Consider the following 14426-nt stretch of genomic DNA (forward strand, 5'->3'; position numbering starts at 1 on the left):
CGTGGGGGGAATCACACCCCCCTGTAATATTGACTGGTTAGGAAGAAAACACACAGACACTCGCAAACCTGTCAACTATTCTAAACACAAGAAGAAACCAACAAACAAATGCTGAAGGAAAGCATGAGGAATATACAGTTATTGTCTGCGATGAGCTTCATCTTTCTATTTGGATTACAGCACTTGTTAACTTTCAATTTAATAATGAAATATACAGTGATATGGTTGGTATCACTGTTGCCTTGCAGTAAGAATGTCATGGTTTTGAATTTTTGTTTGGGGTCTTCTTGCATGGAGTTTGCGTGTTCTCCACCAAGAATCTCCAATCACCGGGTGCTGTGGTGGCAGAAGGGTAAGCCACAACCCACTTATGCAGCTGTGAGGACTTAGAAGTCCTCACGGCTGCTTCAGGTTTGAGTCCCGGCCTGTTGACCTTTGCTGCATGTCTTCCCCTTTCTCTCATTACCGTCGTTCCTGTCAATTCCCTATCAAAATAAAGGCCACTAGAACCAAAACAAACTAAAAAAAACAAAAAACTAAACTCTTTGCATTCATGCATATCTTGTCCACCCGTAAATCTGACGTACAAGCAATATCCACAAACGGTGACATCTATGTTTCAGTCCTATATAAATATAGCATTGGGATTATGCTACGAATCTTTCATTGCCAGTGATGTTGATGTACTATAAAAAGTCAAACTGTGAGAAACGACTTCCCCCAAATTCTTTAACTTGGGACACAGTTGGGTGTTCCAACAGAATAATGATCTCGGATTCACGTCAAAACTAATTTTGGAGTCCAGAGAAAAATCCAAAGGTCTCTTATTTTTAAAGAATGGTCAAAACTCATGCCCAATTTATACTAGAAACCACAATAACCCTGGATAGTAAAGCTTTTTGCTGGTCTGAAGACACGTACAACTAATGGTTAAGGGTTCTCTGTCAGTTGGTGTGTGAAGCATGACCGCTCTCCTACGCCTCTGAAATCTAAAGTCTCACTGCAGCTAAAAGAGGTGGAGGGTGAGGTGCTTTGTTTTATGCTAGACAATCTTCTGGCACCTTGAAATTGACTGTCACAGTGTCAGTCCCTACGGTAAATGATACAAGAGTGTGAGAAGAGAGAAAAGTGGTTAGAGAAACGGCACCCTCTGCTGGATGAATATTTGGATATTAGGATTGAGCATGGAAAAAGGAGTCAAATGGTGTTTTCTTAGACTGGTGCATTAAATCAAAGAAGACACAGATGAGTAAAAAGGAAGGTATCAATTCTCACCTGGTACGATCTCAAAGAGGTGCCTCCCTGGTTCGTCTGGGTTGGCAGTGAGCTCATTGACCTGACATCCCTGTAGGGGTATAAAACCCTGAAACACACAGGGAAATTCAGTTAAATAACTGTGCCAAAGTGAAGTACATCTTTTCTTTATGCCACTCTTTTATTTCTATTCCTTGTGTTTTAACCTGTGTTCATTTTGGATTTCTCCAACACGTGTAGATCTATGTTCTTTAGAAAAATGTTTCCTCTTTCTTCTCCTCTTCTTATGTTACACCTCTTAAGCTTAGCCACTTCTGTGATTGAACCAGAACCAACACAGATTATGAGAATACATTATCCAGATCAATATCCATTTAGCCTCCAAGATGCAGGGGCCAAGAAAGCTGCAAAAAGATGCCAGCCTATGCAGGTCACCCCCCGTTAATCTCTTCACTGGCACCCTCCATCAAACGGTGTGCAGAGTCTGCCAAAACCGCTTCAGCCAGAAGGGCCGGGCTGTCGCCAGCATTAGTTGCTATGGAAACAAATGGAAGGGGCGGAAGGGGGGCTCTGGATTGATGGGGCTCAGGGGCATGGCAGGATGAATATCCCAGGGGAGCTGTGTGCTCAGAATAACACGGGTAGTAGCTGGCGGAAGATGAATGGGTAGAGGAATAAAGGCAACTCGTAACTTAAGAACACAAATCAAACAGTTGATTGTGCTGACTGATGGGAGACTCATTTTAGCCAATGCTTTTGAAATTGTGTGCAAGTGTGCAAGCTCATGAGAAGCTGCAGCCCAGTTAAGCACGGTGAGTTCTTATGAACTCACAGATCTTGACATCTGTGTTTATCCTAGAAGCATACCAGGACATGGGGGAAGAAATACTTCCTCAAACAGTTCAGCTATGCATTGTTATGGACACATGTTTTAGCTTCTCAACAGTCATTTCTGTGCATCCATCCATCCATCCATCCATCCATCCATCCATCCATCCATCCATCCATCCATCCATCCATCCATCCATCCATCCATCCATCCATCCATCCNCATCCATCCATCCATCCATCCATCCATCCATCCATCCATCCATCCATCCATCCATCCATCCATCCATCCATCCATCCATCCATCCATCCATCCGTCCATCCGTCCATCCGTCCATCCATTATCCAACATGTTATCCCTAGAAGGGTTTGAGGGGTGCTGGTGCCTATCTCCAGCAGTCAATGGGTGAGAGGTGGGGTCACCCTGGACAGGTTGCCAGTCTATCACAGGGCAACACAGAGACAATAATGCACACACTCACACCTAAGGAGAAATTGAAGAGATCAGTCAACCTGAAAGTCATGTTTTTGGAGTGTGGGAGAAAGCCAGAGCACCCAGGTAGAACCCACTCATTCACATGGAGAACATGAAAACTTCATGCAGAAAGACCCCGGGCTAGGATTCAAGCCCAGAACCATCTTGCTGCAATGCAACAGTGCTAAATAAGATAAGACGACTACAAGATGATCATGATGATCTTGACATCTGAACATATTGTTAAAAACATTTAGCAATAAAGAGAGACCATAAAAGCTTCTCTGGCCTCATCACTTAAAAGTAATCTTGTATCTGAGGGTGGGCTGTGTTTTGTGTTCACTAATGGCAGTTCCCATCATCCATTGTCTGATAACCAGAGTCCATTTGCCCTGTAGTGGATTTATCTCTGCATGATGAAAGGGAGGAGAAAACCTGTATAGATCCCCCCCTCAGTATTGACTTTCCTGCTGCCAATTATCACATCCTTTTATCTCGTTGGGGGGGTAGTCTTGTTCGGTTTCCGAGATTAGTCTTTTCACCCCCACAAAGACACAACCAACTCCACTCTAGGTATTTGGATTCCCAATCGATTAGAAGAGGAGGGGGGTGTAAAAAGGGTAGACTGACAGTCACATATTCAGGTTTTTAGGGGGAGGTGATTGTGTGTGCGTAAGGGTGCAGCTAAATCCATTGGGAGTTTCAAATCAATTCAGGGTGAATGAGTATTGGCAAGGTCTGATTGAAGAACGGACTGTCAAAGCCTTCAGTTACTGTGTGGGTGGGAGGATGATAATGGGTACTAAAGGGTAGGACTGCTTTAAATGAACAGTAGTCATGCGGAGTGAAGATCAGGATCGATACATGTTCAGAGTTTGGCAAGATCATATAAGGTGATTATCACAAACATTTAAAGGAATGTGTGTGTTCTTCTGGGTTACATGATCGTCACATCACGTGTGTTCCATTCTCTCACTCTCTCATTTCGAAAATATGAGTCAGCCTCTGGGCTCAATAGTAAAGAAATTCCCACTGGAAGGATTTTCACTGTAGTAGTACAGCCTTTTGCTTACAGACTGTCCTTATTTCAATGTTTGGGATAAATTCCTTGGAGGTTCTTGTCTGTGGTGACCTGATGGCAACATGAAACTGCTGCAGTTTTGCAGATCTAACGTTTCACTACAGCCCGAAGGTGATTGGGATGTACACACATCTCAGCACACATCTGTTGAGGTGTGTGTGTGTTACACTGACAGAATTCAGAATGACAGAATTTGCTGTATGTCTTCTCTTCTCTCTTTGCCCTTCCTACTGTCCAGCTACTGATGAATAAAGACCGCTTGAGTAATAAAAAAATCTCAGCAATTGATACTAACCTTCTTTCAGTTAGCTGACTTGGGTATTGGTGGTGGTGGTAATTTTTCCTTCAGTTACTTTGGTACTTTCTCTGGCATCTCATTCAAAATACTTTGAAGTGTTGGAATGGTATGACAGAATTTTGACTTTTTAAAACTGTAACCTTTGAAATGCTTGGTAATCGTCATGTATACAGAGAACCCTTGAAAAGTGTAACGTGGAATACTTTTGTGAAACAAAGTACTTCATTTTTAACCAGTATTTGGATACTTTCAAGCAACCTTTTGTTTTTCAAGGTTAATCCATGAGCATGTTTGTATAATATACTAAGTGTATACTGGTTGTGAGTTTATTGACCTAAGCCCCTGACATGTCTGAAACATTACCTGTGGTTTGGTTTCTTCTTCATCTTTATAGAAGTAGAGCTGATCTGAGCGCAGCACAAACCAGCGTAGCTGCCAGTTCTTCATGATGCTGCGTTGCTTCTTCAGCCATCCGGCCTTCAGCGCCCCCTCCTGGAGGCTGGGAGAGCCTGGCCTGCACGAGCCTCGCGACACCTCTCCCATCACCATGCTCTTCGACCTGGCTGCAAACAAGTAAAAGCAACACATACACGATATTTTTATATAAAGACATAGGGCAGATTTGTTATTCCTTCAGTTTGTTTCCTCGCATATTTTCTGCTTCCAAACACGGCAAATTAGATTTTATCTCGCTGTTCTGTAAACTTTATACACACACTTGCTCTGCAGTTTCTCAGACATGACCACTTACAACCGTCTGCCCCAGGCTGCTAGTTCTCCTGTCTGAACGAGGATTGGGACTGCAGACATAAATACTGTAACAACAGAGCAGACACAACAGAGAAGAGAAGAAATGTACACACAGCCGTTCCACACAGCCTCAGGTGACGGGAATGCCCCACTTCAATTTCAGAGGTCCTTGGAAGAGATTGTTTTGCTCTACACCCCGGCCGAGCAGCAGATAATAGGACCACATGGGACTGGCTGACTGATTTTGAGCAAACGTGTGAAACCTGAGCTCAGGCAAAGACGGGTTTAAAAGGCAGAGCAGCTATTGAGCTGTGACGCTGCTCAGATTGATCTCTGTTAAATTGTAGATGAATATGGTTTAAAAATGTCCGTTTTTACATGATTAAACTATGAATTAGGCCTTCAGCTATAGATTAATCATCAGAATAATTGATTACAAAAATAATCGAGTAAAAAATTAGCACATTCTTCAGATTTTTCATTTAGTCACAAGTCAATTCTTTCGTATGTAATATTGGAATGGAATTAAAATATGCAAATAAACAGTTAAATTCATTAATAAATAAGCAAATAAACATTGTATTGCTTAAAATGCAATAATGAACACTTAAAAACAAAATCCTAGCATTACCAGTGACAGTGAGCGTCAACACGGACTTAAAGGATGCTGGGGAAAAAAGAAGCTCCTGCTTGAAAAACACCTTTTTTAATCATAAATAAAACCTGTAGACCATCTAAATGCCTTCTGGAAAATCCACCTGTCAAACATGTTGGTGGAAGCGTCATGAAGTTTAGCAACCAGAGTGACAATTTGAATTAATGTATTGCCCTGTTGGGCGTTACAGTTATACCCAAAACCTTGTTGATTCCTACAGAAGTGTTTGGATTAGGAAAACATCTTCAGTAACAGAATTTTGCATCAAATTCTTTTTTTAGCATTAGTAACAGATCAAAGTTATTGAATGATTTATTAGAACTTCTACAGCTCAATTGTGCAGAAAGCCTCCCTGGTGGTCCACTCTAATACCATGCACACACACACACCACACACACACACTTAGACATGATCAATTTTCAGATGTCGCTAAAGCAATGGATGGAAGAATAGGAAGAAGAAAAATCTATATTTATCCTTTTTAATGACTCTCCTTCTTACGTCCAACATATGTTTAAACCTTAAGAGGTGCGATTTGTCTGTTTAGACCTAATCAGAGTGCTGACTCAAAGGACTTGTTGGTGTGATAAGCAGGTGTATTTGCAACAATGGAATTATTTACAGAATAATTAAACCGCTTAAGCTGGACTCAGAAATACAATAGATGAAATGATAGAACAGTCTTAGCACTGGTGAAAGTAGTGTCAATTTTCTATTTAAATTAAGCTAAATGCAGTCTAGTAGTAATCTTTGCCCACTGTTAATCAATTGTTACTATGGCAACCTCTAGTGAGGCAGTAATGATTAATGTGCTGGAGGAAGCTACCGGATGCCTTCTCTTTATAATGGGCGTGTAATCTCTGTAATGTAGTCTTTCACTTTACATCTGATATGCTAACTGTAAGGCTAGTATTAATATAGCTAGCTTTGCCCAATGGCATAGCATTGTGCTATTTCTTAGGTACCAAGACGACCTAAATATGTTTTCAGAGCCTTACAGAAGTATGCTTTTCTTCACATGTTGCTCCAACTTTAATGTAGTTTTATTTATTTATTTGTTTATTTATTTTTCTGGTGAATTAAAGGGATTGGCACAAAAGTAAATGTAAAGCAAAGGAACACAGGTCAGGGATGCAGCTCTTAGCAACACAACTTCGAGTGGGTTAGAAAGTCGTCTCAATGAATTAGAATTAGCAGTGGGACTGTTGTTTGATGTTGCTTGTGTGCAATATTTGTGGATGTTCCAGAAGCACGTAAACACAAGGGTTCCACCCAGAACATTTGTATGTTTAAAGAAAAAAGTGATTAATTGCCATACAATTTTTAACTCATTAAAATCAATGTAACTCATAAAAACTAATTCAAGAGTTCCACCCTTAATTAGGATATTTTTAAAATATTAGATTTTCAGTAACTTAAGTCAAAAAGTGTGACATAGATTAATTACGCACACACACACACACACACACACCTACACCTACACACACACACGCACCCCTACACACACAGACACACGCGCACACACACACACACACGCACGCACGCACGCACGCACGCACGCACGCACGCACGCACGCACGCACACACCAAATGCAAGTCACACGTTTCAGATTATTTGAAGAAAGTGGGATTTGCTTCCATTTTACAATTATTCATTACACAATTATTTGTGTTGATCTATCACAAAGTCCTGTTGAGGTAAAAACATGTTTTGTCATGCTTGAAATGGGTGTGGTCACCTGCACTGGGTGTGAGTACAACACTCCGTAAATGAACAATCTTAATTGATATGATGCTTGAATAATTGAGACAGGAACATGACATGTCATTTAATAAACCAATAAGAATTTTGTTTAAAACTTAAATAAAATTGGCAACAAAGAGAAGCACAAGTCTTGCATCCTCTTTGCTTAAACGAATAAATACAACTTAACAGTCTCCCCAAAATTGTGTAAGTTTGTGGTGCGAAAAGTTAAAATGAACGCTGTCCCTTTACCAAGGTGTTTCTCCTATAATTCCAACCTTACCAACATCTTTATTCTTCCCTCTCTGCATTGTCACGCTCTGTTTCTCCTACTTGAAATTTAATTACTTTCCCTTCTTACGCTCAGCCACTTGGGTCTATTCAAAACCCCCTTAAGAGCCCATCAGCTTCTCTGGCAGCGCCGTTCTTAAGGATTCCTTGCCAAACATATCAGTTCTTGTATTATGGGCAAACTCTCATTGGCCAAATGTTTTATATGTGTAAATAAATAAATGTTGCATTTTTATGAGAACAGAGTCACTTATAAGCATAATAAAGCAGGTTTCATTCTTTGCTGTTGCTAATTTACATTTAAATTGGTTTTGTCTTTCCATGGTGGCTCATAGTACAGTAGACAACACAAGTCCCTGTGTAATAGTGTTTATGAAATGATTCCCCGTTGCCTCGGCTCTTGATAATTGCATTCCAAGTTAGATGGAGGACTATTTCACTCCAATAAAAACCAATAAAACAAATAATCAGCAAAGACATTAAAAATACACCAAAGCATACCTGAGTTACCAAGACACTGGAGCCAAACTGAATGAACATAATGTGGTGTCCATACCTATTGGCAGCTCTGATAAAGTTAAAAGAAAACTTTAAATTGAATTAACATTTTATCAGATGAGTAGAATTTCACTTCAAAAAACCTTTAGTCACCCTGTTGCTATTGTTTCCCAAATGTTTCATTTGCCAATTGTCCAGAGTTCTAGGTCCTCTCTAAAGCATGCTACTAATTAGCATACTCCAAAAGTCTTCTGTAGGGTTTAGATCAGAGGAGTGAGAAGGCATATTTTGTTTTTCTTCTGGTGAACTATTCCTGTGTTTTGGACCATTTTCTTGCTGAAAGACACAGTGATGATGGTTTTTAACTTTTCTGGCAAGATAAACAGGCCCAGAGTATCACATTGTCCACCTTACTTAACTGTGCTAACCAGGTCCTTTTCTAGACACTCGTCTTTTGAACGACACCAAACATACTGGGAGTGTATCTAACAGAAAAGCTAAATTTTAGTGTCTATTGAGCTTGAACTGTTTGTTGCTGGAAAGCCCGAGCTTATGATGATGTCATGCTGTTTGAGAATTTGGTGGAATATAGTCTTCGCATCTTGGAAGTATGCGTGATGCTTTTGAATCACTACACTCTGAATAGTGCTTGTGTATTGGGATAAAGGTCATGCAATTCAATATTCTACAGGACAGGACAGAGTATGTTACCTTTACCATGACTTAGCAGAGTTTAAAAAAAATAATTCTATTTAGGGATGAATGTGGAAACTGATTTCCAATAGGGGTGAACAGATAAATCAGCATTGATTTCCTTAGTTTTAAGAACTCTGTGATTGGCTGATACTTGCGTTTGAAGCTGATCTTACCCACTAATCTTATCTGCCTCTGCATAGGTCTAAAATCAACCACTGTCATCTTCTGCTCTGCTTTAAGAGAGGTTTGACCGACAGACCGACCCGCCAAGTCATGTCTGCACATTTACAGTCACCCTACTGTTACCAACTTGGCAATTTTTCTTACTATTTTTAGCAACAGTTCAGACAAAAAAATTTATCATAATCAGCAGGTCAGACTTTTCAAAGGTTGTGATCGCGATCGGTCAGGAAACTATCAATGTACTGCTATTTTTTGTTTTTCCAGAGTCTACAGTAACTTTTATCAAGTTCAAGTCATGTCTCAAATTTTTGAGAGGATAAGCGGAATTAGGGCTCAAGTCTCTAAAGACAGTGGGAAGTCTTAAGTACGGTCAAATATTAGGAAGCTACAGCTAACTTGGACAGGTGAAACATGCAATGAACCAATAATAGCAGATGATCCACAAAACAACTCTGTTCAATAAATTAAGTGCATCCTTCAATAGGACATTATGCAGCAATCCAAATGTCTGCAGTGTGAATACTGGTTTGCATTGACTCTTGATTACATCAGATAAAGTTTGTCAATCAGTCGACCTTTAGACCCCAAAGTCTGTAAAGTGCTGTACAGGTTCATAAAATAAAACCTGGCCAATAAAAACACAAATACCATAAAACAGATCAGCTGAAAAGGAGCCAAAAAATAGAGTTGTAGGCCATGAGTTTAAGTGAATCTTGAGTCTTTACAATCAAGTCTAAGTCAAGTCCAAATTCTTCTGAACTCAAAATTGAGTCCAAATCTGAAACCTGAGACACCATCTCTGTTTTCTGATGCCCCTTTGCTGCAAAAGCTTTTTTCATACACTTTTTTGTTATCTAGATATATCTGTTGCTCAAAGGCTTTTTTAATGCCCAAGCAAATATCTATGGTTCTTTTCTTACATTGCTGTCCTACTGCCAGAACCTTCAAATTAGCAAATGGATTTTTAGGGCAGTTTTCTTATCAAGACCATTTCATTACCATGTTTGTACACATGGTCCACACATGCAGAGACGTAGTTAAACAAGCACTACTAAACTTTCAGTCATATTCCCTTACCATGACTGTTACCTTCCCCACCCCAGTCGGCCCATCCATTTATCTCCCCTTCATTGTTTCATCTCTCTTCACCCTCCCAGGATCCACACAAAATGCCTCCTTTGTTCAACACGTGAGCCGCGCCGATCATAGCCTGAGTGGAACATACTTGGATGATTCACCCCTGAGTCACAACTGATTTTTAATTCTGCATGTTTGTGTGTGCCAAGCCTGACTGCCCACTCCACAAATTTGGACCTTCTATGCAGAGTGATTCAGACCTTCCTCGGGTTTTGGGTGGAACTGTTCTGTGGTTACTTCTGCAACAATGAACTACAACTCTGAAAGGGAGGCACTTTTATTGTAGGAACAGCTTTTGGGCACAATCATGGCTATTCTGTGAAACATGTCCTCAACAGCAAATTAAGGATGGGTCGAGTCAAAGGCTCTGTTTCATCCTGGGTTGTTTGCAGATGTACTTACTCTAGACCTAGATTTGCCCTCTCAGGAATGATTTATGCCTATGTGCAATGATTTTTCAGGGTTTGTAGGTAGGGAGTGCAACATCCAGGAATAACAGATGAACTCTTCCAAAATAGTGTGTCAAAACCAACAGAGGCAAAACCTCCACTAAAACTCTGAAGGTGTGAGCTGATGTTTAGCATCAAGATGTTGCAGCAGCAGATCCTTTAAGTCCAATGAAAGAGGGCAGATTAATGTCCCCAGTTTTGCTCTACACAGTAATTAATTGCTTGATCAATTAAAACGAGCGTAATAATTTCTAGTTGCATGATTTATTTTTCTTTTTTCTCTCTTTCTACCAAAAACTTAAGTCTCCAGTCTGGTGCTTTGGTCTCGACCAACCCCCACACCCCCGAAAAACAAAGCCCCCCCCTCCCCCAACACACACACACGCACACGCACACACACACACACACACACACACACACACACACACACACACACACACACACACACACACACACACACACACACACACACACACACACACACACACTTTTTTGTGTTTTTGAAGGACAGTTTTTGTTTAGAGACTTCATTATTCATTATATTATTTATATTTTATACATTTTTTGATATTTAGAATGTCTTCCAGTTCCAGTGCTAAGTGTTCATTACAATTTAAAGATTATTGATCTTTGAGAATGTGTTCTTGCATTATTATTACATCATATAACTTGAAACATGGTTTCAAAATGGCATTATCATTTATCTAGCCCATCCTTACTTGGGTTGTGCTTGACCTCTGCGCTACCACAGCATCCCGACATGGAATTTTTAATAGTTTGTTTTCCCACAAATGCATTTCTCAAATCTAAAACTGATTTTGGGTCAGTTTAAGTTGCGAGATGGGCATCCATGGACTGGACCTGCCTGTCCAGTACCTCCCACAAATGTTTGATTTTGATCAACACTTCATTGTTGTACAGTTCAAACCATTTCTGATTTATTGACTGTGTGGTAAAATCCTTTTCTAATCAGGAGACCACAGCCATAAGGGAAGATCACTTGTACCCTAACTGGCATCCTGCTATGCAGCTCCGTATAGAACAAACTGATATTGGGTTCTGTCATCTATTCATCAGAACCAGCAAAGACTTTTTCCGAAGTTTGAACTACAGTAGGTAGTCTGTTGGATCGGACCACAGAAGCCAGCTTTCACAACCCTCATGCTTCCATGTTTAGTTGGAATTTGGATTTTATTGCCCTCAGTTCATTGAGTTTCTAGTTCTTCATGCTCCTAGCTTCATTCCAGGCTCTCCTTGTGTTTTCTGTTGTTCCTCTTCAACTCTCAAAGTATCTTCGCAGTTCATCTGTACTTACCTTCCTGCCACCTATCATTTATTCCTTTTGCTTGAGGTTTCTCTCTACGACTCATCATGACGCACACAACAATCCTGGCCACCCAGTCGTCGGTTCATGGACAACTTTTAAAAGATTCTGACCACTGCAGATAAGTTGCATTTTCGCAGATACTTTGACCCAGTCATCCAGCCTTCCAAATTTGCTCAGTGTTTGTGAAAACACATCTGACAATTTAATTCTACCAACATGTTTTAATATTGTCTTCCTCCCACAATCAAAAAACACGACTGTTAGGTTCATTGGTTTCTCTAAATTTCTCTTTGGAAGGAGTCTGTTTTTGCATAGTTGTCGTGTCTCTTTGTTGCCTTGTGATGGGCTGCTGACTTCTTGCCAGTGGTCGCTGAAGATGGTCACCGACAAAGCTGTTTGGTGTGGGTAGAGACAATGGACCTTTTGCCAATGGAAGTGACCTTGCAAGGTTTTAACATCAGTGCATTTATATAGAGTATCCAAACCAAGATTTCTTTTGTACTTTAGCCCTGAAGTTGTGACTTTTGCCAATCTTCTCAATCTTAAAACTGACTAGAGATGGGTACAAATGGTCTTCAGTGGTTGACTAATCATAAAGCCAAAAACCATTGGCTGCGTTTGATGCATGTAAAAAATATACCTATTAAACAGACTCCAGGATGCATCACCTAGCAATCATTTTCGAACCTCTTTAATGCACTACCAGATTCACCAAGACATGGCTGATTAGAGCATTTCTCCATGTTGAATTTATTATGGATAGTTTGAGATTCTATATTGGTACTCTTCTAGAATAATTCTTTTAATTCTCAATTGTTCAATCAGTTTCTGAACTGGCAGCCGCAGAGCAACTGGACTCATTTGTGGCACATGAGAATCTGTTGCCATGTGCACAAATGGTCACCCACATGCTTACAACAAAACCCAAATGTTATGATATCTGATGCAACATTCCTGCATGCTTTAGGTCTCTACAGTCCCACCTCATACATCATGGAGTTGTATATTTATCACCAGCAGTAAATGGCTTCTATGCACACCAGAGAGCTGAATCCCCATTAGTAACTTAAAGTGGGTTCTCTACAAAGGCTAGAGAAAATGACACAGAAAGCTGCATTGCATATATGGATGCACATACACGCAGCTGTTCACATTGGCATGGTGGAGGAATTTAATTTGGCTAATCTAGTTGTTGTTCGGTGATTTATGGCTTGGGGAAACCGGCGGAGAGAGTTACAGGTGCATCAGACTGGAACATCCAGCTATCTCATACTGATTAATGCATGTGTTGCGCGCGTGTGCGTGCGTGTGCATGTGTGTGTGTGCGTGTGTTTCTGTTTGCGTGTGGCATCAACCCTTGACTTTCTGGAGGTGTGGCAGTTGACATACACGCCTGTTATTTGAAACCTGCAGTGAAGTGGAACAGATCTGCAGCAGTGAGTGTGTGCATTAAATCATCCCCCACATCCACATTATCTGTGTGATATTTATTTATTTATTTTTAAATCCACACTCTTGCTTACAGAACCCAGATCCGTCAGTTTTCAGTCACATGCCTCGGAAAAAACAGAAAGTCAGCGTGGTGCTGCACTGTAACACTTTGATCATAAAACCATGGAAACGTAGATCAAAAACGCAGCGTGAGGGAGAAGCAGCTGATATGTGGGCAATTACAGCTGCTGCTTCATTCCTGGTGCCAGCCACTGCACCACGAAACCCATTACAGCTTCAAAATGTTGACATTTGAAGAGATTACTGAAGCCACAGCAGTGGGATTTTTTTTTCTCCACTGTAGGATGGGGCTGTTGTTGATTAAAAATAAACCTCTATGGGCCATTTGTCTCAAACTATTCTCAGATCTTAATGTTTCTAAAAACGTGATTCTGAAGTGATTCAAAAGGGATTTTGACACAAGCCGTAGCTAGTTGTTTTGTGTTACACGAAAATGCTTTTTCATTTAAACCTTCTTTTTTTTTTTTTTTAGATTTAAATAAACACTAAAGACAGAATAAGATCATTGCACCAATTTATACAAAAAGTATCTACCAAGCCAGCTAAAAGTTAATTAGCTAGTTAGAAAACCAGAAAGCTTTCTGGGAAGCTAGATGGCTAATTATATCGATGTTTGACCCAAGAATCCATAATAAAACGTAATATGGTTAAATTATTGTAGTTTAATCTACCATAAATAGAATAGAAGTTGTGTTTGATGGTAGTACCACCGTTCTTTAATATAGTAAACATAAAACAAGCCAGCACAGTCTGCGCAAGCCATGTTGAGCCATATTTCTAGATTTTGTACTGCTAATTTAAAAATTAGCATTGGCAGTGTTTTTTAAGCTAAACTTTGTATTCACTTATTTAAAACTTTAGCTTTAAATATATTTTCACCCAATTGAGCAGTTTTTTTTCTTGATGGGTATCTCAAAAAGATAACATTGTAATAGGAGTATGAATTGTGAATACATTTGCATGTTATTTAAAAAAAAATAATGTTGCTTGTGTTTGACCAACCAAAGAGGAAACACTACTCCACTATTGATCAGCCTCCACTGGCTGGCAGAAGCAGATTAATGTTTTTAATGACTTTCTACAAAATCTCTACACTGTTTGCAAAATTCCAGATTTATTTGTGGGGAAAAAAGATTTTTTGATATTTTCTTCCATCATTAGAACCACTTTACATTTAGACAACCAAAAATAATGCCAGTCAAACCTAGACTAAGATATTCTGCTGTAGGTACTACAGACTCTTTGAAG

At 39.9% G+C, this 14426-nt stretch overlaps 1 protein-coding gene and 1 long non-coding RNA gene across 3 annotated transcripts in view; one reads left to right on the forward strand and one right to left on the reverse strand.

The window, feature by feature from the left end:
- arhgap22b (Rho GTPase activating protein 22b) overlaps positions 1-14426 on the reverse strand; it is a 29660-nt gene that overhangs the window by 13763 nt on the left and 1471 nt on the right. Inside the window, exons 2-3 of one of the 2 annotated variants that reach the window (XM_008437934.2) lie at positions 4300-4499; positions 1276-1363 (exon numbers count right to left, since the gene is read on the reverse strand). In XM_008437934.2, coding sequence (XP_008436156.1) covers positions 1276-1363; positions 4300-4499 — 288 coding nt within the window. Of the gene's footprint in view, positions 1-1275; positions 1364-4299; positions 4500-14426 lie in introns of those variants that run through there. The other variant, XM_008437935.2, reaches the window with a different exon arrangement.
- LOC108167289 (uncharacterized) overlaps positions 4437-14426 on the forward strand; it is a 74203-nt gene continuing 64213 nt past the window's right edge. Inside the window, exon 1 of the long non-coding RNA XR_001777649.1 lies at positions 4437-4509. This is a non-coding gene — a long non-coding RNA (uncharacterized LOC108167289). The remainder of the gene's footprint in view (positions 4510-14426) is intronic.

The sequence above is a fragment of the Poecilia reticulata genome, linkage group LG19 (assembly GCF_000633615.1).
Source record: "Poecilia reticulata strain Guanapo linkage group LG19, Guppy_female_1.0+MT, whole genome shotgun sequence".
NCBI classification, from domain to species: Eukaryota; Metazoa; Chordata; class Actinopteri; order Cyprinodontiformes; family Poeciliidae; genus Poecilia; species Poecilia reticulata.